The 16,723-nt window shown below is 40.2% G+C and overlaps 1 protein-coding gene across 3 annotated transcripts in view; it reads right to left on the bottom strand.

The window, feature by feature from the left end:
• Ccnyl1 (cyclin Y like 1) overlaps positions 1 to 16,723 on the bottom strand; it is a 37,858-nt gene that overhangs the window by 3,613 nt on the left and 17,522 nt on the right. For 2 of the 3 annotated variants that reach the window (XM_021171835.2, XM_021171845.2), the window contains exons 5-10: positions 14,212 to 14,312; positions 11,122 to 11,157; positions 9,355 to 9,406; positions 7,886 to 8,005; positions 3,735 to 3,901; positions 236 to 398 (exon numbers count right to left, since the gene is read on the bottom strand). In XM_021171835.2, coding sequence (XP_021027494.1) covers positions 236 to 398; positions 3,735 to 3,901; positions 7,886 to 8,005; positions 9,355 to 9,406; positions 11,122 to 11,157; positions 14,212 to 14,312 — 639 coding nt within the window. The remainder of the gene's footprint in view (positions 1 to 235; positions 399 to 3,734; positions 3,902 to 7,885; positions 8,006 to 9,354; positions 9,407 to 11,121; positions 11,158 to 14,211; positions 14,313 to 16,723) is intronic. The other variant, XM_029478913.1, reaches the window with a different exon arrangement.

The following is a 16,723-nucleotide window of genomic DNA, read 5'->3' as shown; positions in this document are numbered from 1 at the left end:
GGAAACTATTAAAACTACATTACATTTGATTAAAATGACTCTGAATTATGATCACAGGAGGCAATATTTACCTCTCTATATAATGTAGATACTTGGAGAAACCATAAAAGGCCCAGAAAATACGATGCCCAAGAGAGACTGCCCTCTTCAGTGTGTTAGTTTAAAGCTTTCCATTGTCTCCACAGATGCTGGCCAGGAGGCTGAAGGAAACCCCACTTAGTGAGCACAGCCTTACCTCTAGGTTCTGTGCTCTTTCTTTGCTGAGAGGAGCAAACAGAAAATTCAGGTTGTTGTCATCTGCTAAGGAGCGAAGGTCAAAGTAGTATTTGGCATAAACACTGGCAGGAACATTAATATTAAACTGGAGAAGCTCCAAGAAATGCCTTTCCATCTCATTCCTGGAGGAGGAGAAACATATCAAAACTCACACAGGACAATTTTAGTCAACTGGGCTATCTTCAAAAGTATCATTCAGAGCTTCTAGGATAGTTCTAAATTCTATTTTGGAACACGTGAAGACTACCCAGCTGGATTAAAATACTAATGTTCAAATAAGGTTCAGCTATTTGTGGTCCTTTCCACATCCCAGCGCTCTTGGGTTTGGGCGGAGGGGAAAGGGTCCAGCCCTCTCATGCGCCGGTGCTGCTGACTTGCAGGCTCATTCTTCAGAGTTCCATTAGTGCAGCTGGACGATTCATGCTTCGTGCTCACTCACAAGGCCTGCTATAGTGAGCAGATGAAAGGAATGATGTATGCTGTTTATTAGCTCTGAAGAACTTGCAGACATTTTCACCGGGCTGATAACAGGAAGGGGCTTATTGAAGTAGAGAAGCGCCAACAAAAGGAGTGGGCACATCACCACGGCAACAAATGGATCCATCGAGAGCTACGCTATTATCTCTGAGGGGGAAAAACTCTTGAAGCAACAAGGATTCATCTCAAATAAATAAATAAATAAATACATAAGCTACAGTGGATGGGAAAGGCAATCCCTTCCCCCTGCCCCAGCACATAAGGCTATGTCAAAAGGGCATAATCTAAGTTTCTGCTCACCTTAATACTGCACTAAGGTGACAAACTCTTAATATGACAGTCAAGACACTCATTTTAAATTTTGGAAAGCAGGGAAATCAAAGGCAGATGTCCTGGCTACACTAAACCCACTTTAGTATACTACACCTAGTAGAGAACTGGACCAACAAATCTGGTTCCTGTGCAGGGAATAAAAACTGCAAGCATTTGCTGCCCTACCTGGGTCACAGACACAGAGAAGAGAGCTTAATAAAGTGGGAAATGTGGTCCGGGAGGAGAGAGGGTGATGAATGAACGTAGCTCTGTGACCGTGCTGAGCGTTACTCAACATAAAATGAGAGTACACCTGACCAGTCACAATCCTCTCTAGAAATTATAAATACTTAAGCAAACATCACCGAGGCTTATCTTAGAACATACTTAGTTTATTGGTTCTAAGTTTTTAATTTTTTCCTTTTTCTTTCTTTTTTCTTTTTTTTCTAAGTGCCTCAAAAAGTATTTCTATATGGACAGTAGAAAATATGGTTTTCTCATTTGCTGAAATTAAAGCTAAACAGCTTACTTCCAAATTAATTTCCTGTTCATATGACAATAAGCCTATAGAAATGTAAATCAGATAATGTTTTGATAATCAGGTAATCAAGACTTAATTTGCTCCTGGAACAAACATACTTCACTATCCCTTTTATATTTTCTCCACTAATACATTTTAACTGTGTTAAAATACAGCCCTTCCCAGGATTAGCATGTCTATTAATAGAGTTTAATCACTGAAGAAAAGCACTATGCCAACATACTATGCACCTTCTGAATGACACGCCGTTTACAGGCACAGCACACTTTCTGAGCGGCAGCTGCTTAGTTAGCTTATTCTTGTGAACAGAAATACATTATAACAAAACACATACATGGTGGAAAGTTTAAAGAAAAATATGATAGACACACATTTTTAACAACAGCGGGGGAAGGAGACAAATGTGTATTAACCTTGTTGTCATGCTCTTTGGTTGGCAGAGATCATAAACAAAAGGTGACTGTTAGGAACATGGCTCCTGGTGTTTCTCTGTTCAGTACAAAAGGTTTGTGAGGACCAGAGCCTCAGCCCTGTCACCACTGCTCCTGCAGTGGGTTCATGTCTGGGAAATCTAAATATTTTTCTAAATCTTTTCTGACCTTATAACTACAACCAGAGCCCCTAGTATCTGAGTTTAAGTTTTAAGATACTTTCAGCCATCACGAGTGGTGTGTATGATTATTTTTGGCTGTCACGAGTGGCATATGATTACACATCTTGCTTTTTCCCAGGAGCCAGTCTGACGAGGACTGACACAGTAACCAGTCACTCTGGCCTCACAAGTGTCTATTTATTTCAGATTCTTTTGTTGTCATAGCCTCTGCTAAGATGGCTACCAGTGCAGTAACCACTTATGAACAGTCATTTTCACCAAACATTCCAGTTGCTGCCACTGGTTCCTTAGTTACTTCAGTTATAAACCGTTTAGTAATTTTGACTGACAGTCCTAACTATAGAAATGGGTAACTTCTTTTACCCTCATACCTTCATCTTCCTATGATGTTCAGTATAATCAAGGAGTTTCTTCATAACTACACGATTTCTTGAGTGCTACCCACTAAGTGACATCTTCACTGTCAAGTGGGCACTTTCAGAGTTGGCTGGAACCTCTCCAGTGTGCATCCTGCTTGCACACACAACCTTGCCCATTACAGGATGAAGCCCATGCTAGTGGCCATCACTAAGTCTATGCTCTCAGTGAGCTTGGGGCCTGTAGAGCGCTGCTGTAACTGGGCAAGTGCTGAGTGTCCTCATAACCCACAGAAACCTCTGAGCTGCTTCTAGGACTGCCTGAGAGGAAGCCTGGAGCTTCCTGGCTCATGAGACCATCTCTAAAAACAAACACTCCACATGCAGAGGAGAAAAACTTTTACTTTTGTACCTCATAGTTTCTGTTATAAATGCTCAGATTAAAAGGAGGGACAGCAAGAGTAAATAGACAATGAATGACTCAGGCTCAAGGTAAACCTTACAGAAGTCTAGATGCTCTGAGACATCAACACAGGCAGACCCTTTCAAAAGCCCCTTAAAAGGGGAGGAGGCTTTTAAAAAGTAATAGCATATATACTGTAGTACTATGCTGTCCTTGCAAGGGTCACCAAAACCAACAAGAAAAATAATTTATCAAGCACATTATTAAACATATTATATCAAGACCTACCAATTAATGATGGAAGCTATGAACTGCTGTAAAGTTGGAGATAAGAATGTAGTTTTATGTCTATTTCCACTGCCTAAGTAGCTGCTTAGTTAACTTATTCTTTTGAACAGAAATACAATATAACAAAACACATACATGGTGGAAAGTTTTAAGAACTTTAAACAAGCTGGGCAGTGGTGGCTCACGCCTTTAATCCCAGCACTTGGGAGGCAGAGTCAGGTGAATTTCTGAGTTCGAGGCCAGCCTGGTCTACTGAGTAAGCTCCAGGACAACTAAGGCTATACAGAGAAAAACCCTGTCTTGGAAAACAAACAGACAAAAAAGAACTTTAAACAAGAGTTTTAAACAGCCTTTAAAAACATTCTTCAAGTTTTATGTAAAACTTTATAGTAGCAAATTAATTATAGTAGCAAATTAAGAGTACTAGAAAAATGGTTCTGAAAGCATTCCAAAACCTTATATACTCACATGTCCTCAACTGTAATGTCCTTGAGGATCTGGCAGTAGTCTACATTCCATACAGCCTGATCATCCCAAACCTTGGAGGCAAGAAGAATGGCTCCCAGAACAATTCTTTTCCAGTTGGTGGGACAAATGTCGATCTCAGCATAAGTTAGGAGCCTCTCTAAGTAAACCTGCGGAATAGAGAGCTGAGCTTTAGTTCAGGGTGTGTACTGAATGTGTGGATGACAGGGCTCCTCTGTGCTTCACTAGGCAGGTCTTCAGAGACTCTGCTCTACCTAAGCAAGAGGCTAGATCTGAAGTCAGACATCTCTGCTGCCCACTCTGCCCATTCATCAGAGCAAGGACTGTCATTAGTTAAGGGCATTCTGAAGAGTGAGTGATATTGGTGTCATTTTCATGCTTGCAGAGCAGCAAACAGGCTCAGTGCAGATTCAGGCTGTTCATTAAACCCAAGTTTCTCACATTTAATTTTAAAGGCATGCTAATGCTAGGCTTAAGTGTATAAAAACCAAGCCACCCTGAGACTATTTAAACCTTTCCCAGTTCACAGTAACCCTGTGTGGAACTAGGACAAGAGAGCCTCCCAGTGGCTGCTGGGTAGAGCAGCATCACAGGCACAGTGCCATCACAGAGCCACCTGCACCTAAGGATGGTCCTTTACACAATTATTTCCCCTTCTCCGCTCTCACTTCCTTAAAGTCATTTTCTCTCTTACATAATCTGAAATTTCATTAATTCCCTTGCCTTTAATCACTCCACAGACTGAAGCAGGCAGATCATGAGTGTTTGTTAGACAGGGTATCACTATACATACAGCTCAGGCTGGCCCTGAACTCATTTTATGGCTGTTTCAGTCTCCTGAGTGCTCTGATGTGGTTTTAAATCACCTCTAGATTAGTGACAATCCTAGAGACAATGCAAGTGCTATGCTAATGCAAACAGTCCTGTTTGGAGGACGGCAAGAGAAGCTCCCCAACAAGTATTTATGATCTTTAATTGGTAGAAACTAGATGTTGAGTTCAGTTGTGGAAGGCAGCCCATATATGGTATGAAGTGCTTTTTATCAAGATAAAAAAAAAGTCAAAAGGAATTGACTTTTAAGAGATAATCACTTTTTTTTAAGGTCATTAGACTAACGGCTCAGATTTCGTAATGTTCTTCAAACTCAGTTTTTTTTCCAAACACAAATGTCTGCCAAATATTACACGTTCTCTATGAGTTTATCCTCCAGCCCCCATACTTGGCACTCTCAACTATCTGAGGAATGAATCTTTCTCTCAGGGTACCCCGGCTGTTCCAGAAGTTGAAGTCAGAGAGCAGCGGAGCACTGGCAAACCTTGACTGCCCTTTACTGACAGGTATGGTAGGTCCTGGTCCTCAGTAACACTTGTCCTATGTCAGTGGAAGAGAGGACTTTGTTTTCTTCAATCCAAAGCCAACTCTTGTGTTTTGTGGGCCTGGCTCCATCCCACTGTGCACAGCATTCTTCCCCTCCCTCAGCCAGAGATTAGTTCAACATTATTGCCTGGTTGCTCTGCTCAGCTCAGCTCAGCAGCAGATCATGAACATGCCAGCCCACCTCCAGCCAACCACTTAGTGCACCCACTTGTTTCTGCCTCTGGCTGCTATCACTATTCTGAAACAGCTCTTGCCAAGCCATTCATCAGTGCCTTCACTTACAAATTCAGACCTCTTTACCTCTCCACCTGCCTGGTTGTAGAAGCTTAAACTCTGTTATTCTTCTCCAGTCTGCAAGCAACACCTGTCTGTTCTTGCTATCTTCATTGGCAATCTAACAAATCTCTATCCTGGACATTTTTCACTGCTTGCATATACCATTGTACAGCTTCCTAACGTTCCACTTGCCTCTATTTTGACCTCCAATTATAGTCTATCTCTCCAAAAACAGGTAGAAAAGCCTCCTAAATTAATGTCATTTTCCCCCATGCTCAAGACTTAAGCAATAGTTACTAACCAACCTAGAACCTCTTTCCCTGTGAGACTGACCCGGGTATCTCCTGGTATCCCCCTGTACTGGTTAGTTTTGTGTCAACTTGACACAGCTGGAGTTATCACAGAGAAAGGAGCTTCAGTTGAGGAAATGCCTCCATGAGATCCAGCTGTAAGGCATTTTCTCAATTAGTGATCAAGGGGGAAAGGCCCCTTGTGGGTGGTGCCATCTCTGGGCTGGTAGTCTTGGTTCTATAAGAGAGCAGGCTGAGCAAGCCAGGGGAAGCAAGCCAGTAAAGAACATCCCTCCATGACCTCTGCATCAGCTCCTGCTTCCTCACCTGCTTGAGTTCCGGTCCTGACTTCCTTTGGTGATGAACAGCAGCATCGAAGTGTAAGCCGAATAAACCCTTTCCTCCCCAACTTGCTTCTTGGTCATGATGTTTGTGCAGGAATAGAAACCCTGACTAAGACACCCCCTAATTTCCCTTAGTCCTTACTCCCCCGACATGGCCATTCTACTTTCCTTGAGTACATGGAATGCTCTTTCATCACAGACTTACCCAGAGGATCTCCATCTCACTAATGCTGTGACCCTTTAATGCAGTTCCTCATGTTGTGGGGACCCATAACCATAAAACTGTTTTTGCTGCTACTTGATAACTCTAATTTTGCTATTGTTATGAACCATAATATAAAATATTTTTGGAGATAGAAGAGATCATGACCCATAAGTTGAAGATCATTGGTCTGGCACTGTTCCTCTGCCTATAACACCTAAGCTTCTTGCTTCCTCTTTGCAGTTAGGCTGCTGTTCAAATGCCACTTCTCTAAGGAGGTATTCTACTCATTTATCTAAAACAAAAAACTCTCCAGTTTGTTTTTTTTGTTTGTTTGTTTGTTGGTTTTTTACCATGCTTAATTTTCATGGCTAAAAGCAACTACCTGCAAAAACACCCGTGGTCTTCCTTACCAGGACATCATCTCAAGGCAAGACTTCCATCTCCCGTCCTTGCTCTCACGCTCGCTTGCTCGCTCTCGCTCGCGCTCTCTCTCTCTCCCTCCCTCCCTCCCTCCCTCCCCGTCCCTCCCTCTGTCTTACTCCCTCTCTCTCTCTGCCTGGTGCTACAACAGAGGTGTGGAGCAGCTGTCCAGGGTATATGCTTGAGGCCTCCACCAGCATTTGCCTGGTGGGAGTGTCTTACCATTGTTGGAGTGTCTTATCTTGCTTTCTATTACTCATTCCTGCATTTCCTCCTCCCCAGTAGACTTGTCTTTCAAACACTGAAGATAGATCTGTGAGGGCTGGCTGCCTATTTTCATTGCTAATGTTCTCTGCACTTCAACAAATATTTTTAATTCTTTACTTCTGACTCAAATTCACTCTGCAGTCTTGGCTATTCACGGGCCAGGCAGGGCCATTCTGTTCTTCCAGGAATGCAGCTTCCCTCACTAACAAGGACCTTGCCACCTTTCTTTCCCTCCTGCACAGCACTGGTGCCCACAGGGCGATTCTGCTCATGAACACAGCACATGGCTTCTTCAGAGTCTAACTGATGGTAAAGGAGGAGGTAGTCACCTTTCCTCAGGGCCAAGCATCTGACTTATCTCCGTGCATTTGTTGTAGGGGCAGTGAAATCCTAAATGCTGCAATAACATGCACTATGCAAAACAATAGTCTTACTACAGGCCTTCTCAATGGATGACACAAAGGCAAGGACATACCTGTAGCTTAGCAAGTTCACAAAGCCTCTCTAAGAACTACTGTACTATAATCCTGGGCAACTTCATAGGCAGAAATAAGTCATCAGCAGAGGTAGATTAGCACCCATCATCCAAGGGTCAGAGAACTAGACAGTGATCCAGCATAGCATATGACAGAAGGCCCTGGGGAACACAGCCTGGCATGAACCTTAAACTGCAGCAAATCAGACTGGTGAACCACTTGGGCTTGTTACTGCTTTCTCCTCCTGCCCCATCAACATGCCCATATATGTGTACTGAGGTATGATGGGAGAACACTCTTACTGCCTTTAATAGCAATTGTTTTTTGATAATAAAGGCAATGTAACATTTTAAACCATAATGACTGTTAAATTAACAGTCGTTCCTTCAGGAGGTTCTTACTAAAGGTTTTATGATCATTTCAGGGATTAAACATATCTGGGTACAAGCTTTCTAATGAAGCTTGGCAGGAAGCTTACCAACGTCACTATTGCACATTCCGCTGTCAGCTGTGCAGCACTAAAAAGCGTACGAACAAATCTGTAAATAAATTTGTGTTCAGGGTCATGCTTAAAGTACTCCTCTGGAACTTTCTCTCTCTGAAAGAAAAAAAAAATAAATATTGACTGAAGGAAATCTTTTAAGTATTCTTAAGAATACTTGAGTCTGTCTTCACATTGTGCTCACCTGTTCCTTAAGATAATCTCCATTGGGTAGTATTGTGTACATTTGTATAAATATGTATATGGGCATGCACAGCCACAGTGCACACGTGAGGTCAAAGGGCAACTTTAAGAGTCGGTCCCTTCCCTTTACAATACTGGGGGGGGGGGGGGTGAAGCACAGATCCTCAGGCTTGGCAGCAAGTTCTTTTACCTGCTGAGCCATCTTGTTTGTATGCTTGTCTAGAGGCTTCCTCCTGAGTGCTGAGGTTAAAAGTGTGTGTCACCATGCCCAGTGACTTTCATTGTTTTTTCAATATAAAGAGTATGGGATCTTATGAGCAATTGGCAAGAATGACCTTTTCAGGCAATGATGAACTAAATACATAATATCAGTTCCGTAAAGTATCAGTGTGTACTACAGCCATCTTAGATGAAGTACTTTACAATTTTTGCACAACAAAATCACCTAATACATATTTGAGGATGTACCCACTGTTAAGCAATCTATGGCTGCACTACAACTATTCATACCCACCCATCCTTTATAAAAGGACTCTCGAGCACAAGCGCAGGAATGTTAGATATGCCCTTCCATTCTCCTACCCACGTTTGTTTTTTTTTAATGCTGAAATCATACTGATCTTAAAAGTGTCACAGGGGTGACAGTTGTCTGCAATATACTTTGGGGGAAAAAAAACACCAAAATATTTTTAGTTTCCTATAACCATAGGCTCTTAACATTGTCCATATAACAGTCACCAGCATGTGTGTCAAGTATCAAGACTGGCCAGTATATGTCTGATGAAGTGACTTCTTAAATTTTTACAGGTTCGACTGACTGGTTGTTTTTCAAGTTAGGGCCTTACTAGGTTGCTCTTAATAGGTAGACTGTCTTTCAAATCACTGTTCAGCCTTCAAGGTACTGAAATTACAGATATACCCATTTTAACTGATTTAAAGTTTCCTAATTTCCTTTTTTTTTTTTTACATATTTGTTGAATTTGTTTACAGATATTTATATTGCTTGATGTTACTTAAAGATTATCTTTTGAAAAGCTGAATTTTCTATTATTTAAGACAATACACTTATTTCCCTTGGCTCACTACTTAAGCAAAGCATCAAGCCAATTGTTACTTTATCATAGCCACAGCACACTCCTAACTCAAGCTAGAGGGACTAATTTATTTTCTCATAGTAATCAGCTACATAACACGCAGACAGAAAGAAAACACAATTCTAGGAAAGAAAAATATAATTTTAAGAAAGGCAAACAGATACTTACTGTGAGAGGATGTGACCGCTCATCAAAAATGTCCAGGGATCTATTTGCATCTCTGTAAAACGTAACAATACAGGACATTAGTGGTGTCTTAGTTAACAACTGCTAGATGTAGGGTGAGGCCCACAGGGGAAGCCCAACCTTTAACAAGGCAAGTGGTTTACAATTCTTCCTGGATTAACCCAGCACTGCGGCATCTTTGCTATGAGTGTGCTTGTCAAGCACGGACACGCTTAGCAGTGCCAATAAGCACATTATACTTCCTCCTCATAAAGGCAGCAGTGGACATTAAGAACTTAGAACTTTGATCAATGTGAACAACATTTAAATTTCACAAGTTTCTGCCTTTCTTTAATTCTCTGATTGTTATATGTTTAAGATATACACTTGCTTCTTATAAATAGTATGAATTAAAACGTCACTGCCCCCCCCCCTTTTAAAACACACAATGGTGTGTGTGTGTGTAAAAGTTCATCAAACAAATAAAATGCACTCATTTAAGCACTGCTTTTCTGAGGTCGTGGACTCAGGAGAGTCCCTGAGCCAGAGGCACATGGTCTCCAAAACTGTTCATCATATATATGAAGCACTGCCTGCTTCTTATGCCTGCCGACTGTGAGCAAGTGTGAACGAACTGATCCTGGCATGATCCCAGCTGTGCCAGCAAACCGCCCCCCCCACCCCCCCCCCCCCCCGCCACCGTAACTGCACTGCACTTGTTTCCTGAGCCTGCTTACGTCTTTGATGAAACAGGATAACTAATGTCACTAAATCCTGACCTTTCTTTTTTACTATTCTGTATGTGATTTACTTGTGAACTCAACCAGACCCTTATTACAGAACATCACTTTCATGTGTAACTACAAATGCCCTCAAAACTGAATGTAGTCGCTTGTCACTTTGAGGAAAACATAATTTGTCATGATAAAATTCAAGCTGTCAAGCTCTGTAAAAGCCAAGCTTGGGACCCTGTGCCTTCTGCTATGTGTCTTACAGCTTCTCCATGCTCACACTTTCTGCTAACATTATAAGAAGGGTGACTCATTATTCTCCATATGACCTGGATACATCATTCAACTATGCACTAGTAAAAGATACACTTATTAAACATTTGCACATTTATACAATGAGTACAGTGTTTAAGAGTTCAACGAGAGATACAAAACTCTATTACAATGAGACACCCTTAGTGTAGTGCTATAGAGCATCAAAAAATCTGAATGCTTTAAAAATAACTTTCCTTCAAATGTATATGAATGAGAACTGGTTTCTTGGTTCTTTAAAACAAACTGAAAGGAAGACAGAGAAACAAGGAAATCTATTTGTCTTTCTACCAAGACCTACATTAAAATTTATAGATATGCAAAAGAAATATTTTCTCTCAATTTTACGTAGAAAAGTCATTTAAAAATTATGCTAACAAGATGGCTCTTTGCTGTGATTTTTTGACTGTCACAACGGGAGCAGACAATTGTGACACTGTTAAATAATCTACAATACATGCAGGAGATACTACAACAAGAAATTAGTTAAAAAATTATTAGGATCAAGTTTGAAAAATTATGTGCTGGTTTCAATGTATATTTTTACATTTTAATGTATATAAACAAGCAAGTTTAGAGTCTTCAGACAAGGAATTCTATTATAATAAAGGTCCATTTCAGTGCTGTACTAGAGCACTCTAGCTTCTGGTGTCTATGGTTCTGTCTTACTATCTGGGATCAGCAAGGTGATTGGCTGGAATAGGAAAACGGATTTAACAATGCTCACCTGTTCTTTATGTGGTAATAGATTGCTAAGGTCACACTGTGGAAGGAAAAAAAATATTTGAAGCAATTTGTTTTCTCATTTTCAAGCAGGGCTGACTTCCTGGGAAGCCCTGACGTCCTGCAGTTAGAACAGTACCATTCTACTTACAGTGCTCTGATTTCTTATACAACTAGACAACGTGGTTTTAGAAGACATATGATTTCTGTTGACTATGGCCATGTACAAATGCTTATCTATATCCCTCCTATCATTTGCCCTTCTACCTATAGAATCTTTTGTTCTGTGCAAGTTGCAGTATTTGTATATATGTTTAAATTTAAAACAGTAGGAATTTCGGGTTAGGTCTCAGATTGCAGATGATTTATAGCTGACTATCCATTTAACACCACAGACCATTAGCATCCTAAAGTAAGTAATGAAAAGTTTTGCATACTGAATAAAAGCATTTAAAATCACTTCTGTATGATTATTAGTAGCAAACTTAGTAAATATGAATGAGTGCTCACAAATCTGCTGATAGGACTAGCTACCCTGAAGTAAGTAGTGCTTTCAGTATAGCACAAGGTATAGTATTAATGGCAGGTATTCCGAATTAGTTTAAGTGAAATATTAATAAGTAGACACGACCCTTTAGACACTAATTACTTTACTCCTAAGTTTGCCACAAATGATGTGAACTAGGGAACAAAGTGTTCTATTTGCCCTCTGCCCATACCATCTAAAATGTAAAGGGAAAATGTTTGAGGGAAGGCAAATCTGAATTTTAGAAGTAGTTGTATATAAATTTATGAATTTTAGAAGTAGTTGTATATAAATTTATGAATTTTAGAAGTAGTTGTATATAAATTTATGAATTTTAGAAGTAGTTGTATATAAATTTAAAAATCTGAACTTTGTAACATTATTGGCATAAAAGATGGATACTTCTACAGTGCTTCAGTTCTACCCTCAGACTGATTTTTAAAATCACACACAAAAAAATTGGTTCTGAAAAGGACACTAAGACTTACACAACAGTCCACCCAACAACCACTTTTATAGAAAAGGGAGGGACCAATGTTTAAAACTCATGAATCTAAGGTCCCACGGGGGGGGGGGGGCGCGGGCACAGTTCTTTATTTCCATTAAGCAGTGGCTCCTAAACTTTGCCTCACACCAAGGTCACCCTGATAGAAGATTAGCTCAAGGCATTCTGATAAACTGGCATTGGTTTAAGTCTAAGGTAACAAGTTCCCAGGGTGAGCCCATTGTGCTGAAAAGATTGGGAAGGGGTTAAGGAAGATCAAAGGACTTGCTCGGCCACTTTCTACCAATGGCATTAATGCCTCACTCGCATCTCCTTTCTTAAAGTCATCTGAACTCATCTATGAATTGAGAGGAAGGCAAAACTGAAAAAATACACGTGCTCACAAACATGGGTTTTTCATTTATTTTATGTATGAGAATTCTATCTGCAGGTACACCTGCATGCCAGAAGAGGGCATCAGATCCCGGGATAGATGGTTTTAAGCAGACAATGCTCTTAACCAACGAGGCATCTCTCCAGGCCAAATTTCTCTTGTCTTAGAAACAAAGTCTCATGTAGCTGAGGTTGGCCCCTAACTTGTTATGTAGCTGAGGATGATTTGAAACTCCTGGATCTTGACACCTCAGCCTCCCAATTGCTGGGAATGCAGATATGAGCCACCATGTTCACATGCAGGCATGTATACTGAAAAAAGTTGTGTGAGTCAAAACAGTTTTTTTGTTGTTGTTTTTGTTTTGTTTTGTTTTTCGATACAGGGTTTCTCTGTAGCCCTGGCTGTCCTGGAACTCACTCTGTAGACCAGGATGGCCTGGAACACAGAAATCCGCCTGCCTCTGCCTCCCAAGTGCTGGGATTAAAGGCATGCGCCATCACTGCCCGGCTAAAACAGTTTTTTAATTTCCTTGAAAATCATGCATTATTGTCTATCATAAACATTTTTCAAAATTTGCTTTAATCTTTTTGGTAAACGTCTACTTCACCAAGTAAATTTACTGACTTTTAAAATATAATTAAAGAAAACAAATTAAAACTGTACTTTCAAAAGTAGATTCCTAAAAGTTAGACTACATTGGAGTTGGGGGAAGGGGATGAAAACTATTGGTGTGACCAAAGTTACTCTTTAAAAATATACAAATTGCATATAGGAACATCAGAATTATTTGAATTCAAAATGATCTGAGGACTCTAACGAAACTTCCATTATCTTTTTAGTCTCACAGATTGAGGCTTTCCTAAAAACCCACACCCAGGGATTATTGAACAGATGATTAACTCAAGACCTGCAGAGGTGGGGCTTAGTTTTTGCTGAAACACAATTTAATCTCAACTGTTGTTTTAAAGTGTGAAAGGAAAGATACACTACAATGCATGAGAACTTGCAGATTTTAAATGAAGAAATTACTGATAATTGGCCAGTTTTTTCTAAAGCTAGGATATTAGAAACAAAATTAGAATTAAAAGCTCATTATGAGTTTTAGACTGAGGAGTAAAATTAGGGATTAAAAGCATTAGCACTCTAAAATCAAACATTTCCCAAACTATGTTAAATAAAAAAAATCAATAGTTACAAACCAAGGAATCGGGTTCCCTGGGCAGCTCCAATGCAGGGGAAGCCCTGCGCTCTTCTCCTGTCACTGTGGCAGGAAGAACTCACCTCCAACTGTAACCTATGCATGGGGCTGCTCCTGTATTATGGTGCCAGGAGAGGACAAACTACTCAGAGTAGTTTCTGAAACAGTAAGCATTGTTTTAGGCCTGTAACTGATCAACTGGACACATCTATCACGTTCATCAGTGCTTTCACAACATAAATGCACCTGACAGAGGCACATTTTTCCTGGGATTTCTTGTTTGCTAACTGGCTCTCCTTTCCACCATGCAGTCTAAGATAAAATGGAAACTGAAATTTTACACTTAGTCCCTTAAAAATCAGTATCTAATTGACCCCAATGTCTTAAACTTTGTCTTAACATGACAATCAAACGACTGAAACGACCAGGCATGGCTCGGGTGCTCTAGCAGAGGGGTCTGTCGCTCAGCGCTGGCAGCCTAGTTGTACTCACCATTTTATTGTGGTTCTAAGGTTAGGCTGGCTGACTGTGCTGTCATCTAGAAATATTGTTGAGCATGAGCTATACTTTTTAGTAAGCTGCCCTGGAGATACCTGAAGGGGAAGGGAAATAGAAGAGAATGTCACGGTAAGTTAAACCTATAAAATGTGTTTTCTTTTTCCTTGGTTAGAATGTCAAATGATAAAGCATTAAGGTATTTACTTCTACAGTCCAGGAGTGAGTGCAGCAGCATGTGTGGTCCTGCAGGGAACCAAGCAGGCTTTGAATGTCCACAAATCACATTGGAGAGATGTGCTATAGAAGGCTGCCCTCAGTATGGTGCCTACAAATCAAACCTGCCAAGTTCCTATTACAAACTTCCTTTATAAACATTATACACTGTTAAGTAAGGTTTCAGTATTTTCTCTTAAACAAATGGCAGCTTTCTACTTCTATACAGTCACTATAATAAAACATAATGCCTTGAATACTGGCATAAGAGCATCTTACTCTAAGAAATACAAGGTGAATAATAAATATCTTAGTGCCTAGAGTTGATGTGCCTGTTATCGCTTGCCTACAAGCCAGAGGCCCCAAGTTTCTCTGTTCCCTTAAGCATTAACATTTCTTCACATCTGAAAACAAAAGACAAAAGCAACTTGGGAAGTTAACCTTCATTTCCTGTGTTAAGTGTGCTGCCATTCTGATTGTTATTGAAGTTATTTATCACAACACCTTCCTACTGTGCTCTCCATGGAAGCCTTACTCCCTCTTCCCCTGACTCCATCTACCTTCCAGCATTATCTCTGCCAACGACCACACCACAAAATGTTTCTCTTTGGGTTCTCCTAACTTGATTTTCCAGAAGAATAATTCTCAATGGTCCTACCTCGAAATGCTGAGCACACAACCTTAATAGCTTCATGGAGTTCAAGTATTTGAAGAGTTATTTATTACAGTTAAAATGTTATAATATAATAAATATTACAGTATAATTTAACTGTAATTAGATTACATAATTACAGTTTAAAAACTCATAAACACATGTAAGAGGGGCAGGCAGAAGACATGGTTCAAAGGGCAGAGCATGTAAAAATTGCCAGAAGCCCACAGTCAGAAACCCTCACTTGGTAGATGGAACAGTTAAAACCAACACTGGAGATGTAGCTCATTGGTAGAGAACTTGACTAGTAAGCTTGAGGCCCCGCATTCAACTCTAGTACTGAAAAATGAACTATAATTTGGGAGATAGTGAAGAATTACCCGCACTAGAAAGAATCCTCTCAACTATCTTTAAAACACTTTAGAAGTATCCATTCATTTGCAAAGAATGCAAGAATACAGCAATTGATCAGATACTGAAACAGTCTAAAGTATGGTAAGATCCATTAGGTCCATGGTCAAATAGTGTCACTGAATAAAGATCAACAGAAGCACTCTTTAGACCAAAATACCAATAACTTAGCATTCTTAAAAAACCCACTAATTCAGATGTGCCTTCCTTTCCTCTCCGTCACACGGTCACTGTGCCCATCAGCCTTTTTTTAGAACCACATGTAAGAGGGGCAGGCAGAAGACATGGTTCGAAGAGCAGAGCATATAAAAACTGCCAGAAGCCCACAGTCGGAAACACGCACATGGTAGACAGAACAGCCTTCTGTTTGTTTCAGACGTTTCACTATAAAGCCTCTTGTTCTTTATCATAATGCCCCAGGTGGTGCTATCTGAAACATTAAGTATCTTTTCAAGATACAAGTGTTTTAGTTATATCTAAAGCTATGACGTTTAAGCTATTCAGTTAATATATGTACTTTACATTACCTATGTGTTAGAGTATATACTTTTATAAACCCAAAGATAAACAAAACATGAAAATGAAACTGATTCATTGAAATGCTTTTATTCCAGTGGAAGAAGATACCATTTAGAGTCACTATTATAGACTGGGGATCCTAAATCAAAATTCCTTGGGACAGAAAGTATTGTAGGTGTGTTGGCTAGTGTTTTTGTAAACTTGACACGAGTTACAGTCATTTGGAAGAAATCTCAGTTGAAAAAAATGCCCCTCTCAGATTGCCCTATGGGCACACCTATGGTTCATTTTCTTGAATGGTGCTTGATCAAGAATCATCATGATTGAGGGAGGGTCTGGTTCACTGTGGGTGGTGCCACCTCTGGGCTACTGGTCTTAGGGGTGCTATAAGAAAGAGGAACATTCTGAACAAGCCAGTTGGCAGCACTTCTCCATGGCCTCCTACAACAGTTCCTGCCTGACCATTCCTCCTGACTTCCTTCCATGGTGATGGACTGTGATATGAAAGTATAAGCCAAATAAATCCTTTTCTCCCCAAGTTGCTTTTAGTCATTACAACAATAGAAACCCTTAATGAAGAAAGTGGGTTTTGGAATATTCTTATTACACGCACACATACGCACTACATATATCGTGGGATTTCCTGGGGATGGGACCCAAGTCTAAGGACAAACATTTTATATATATATATATATATATATATATATATAT

The sequence above is a fragment of the Mus caroli genome, chromosome 1, assembly GCF_900094665.2.
Source record: "Mus caroli chromosome 1, CAROLI_EIJ_v1.1, whole genome shotgun sequence".
NCBI classification, from domain to species: domain Eukaryota; kingdom Metazoa; phylum Chordata; class Mammalia; order Rodentia; family Muridae; genus Mus; species Mus caroli.
Note: the sequence above shows the minus strand (reverse complement) of the source record. Positions and strands in the feature narration are given on the sequence as shown.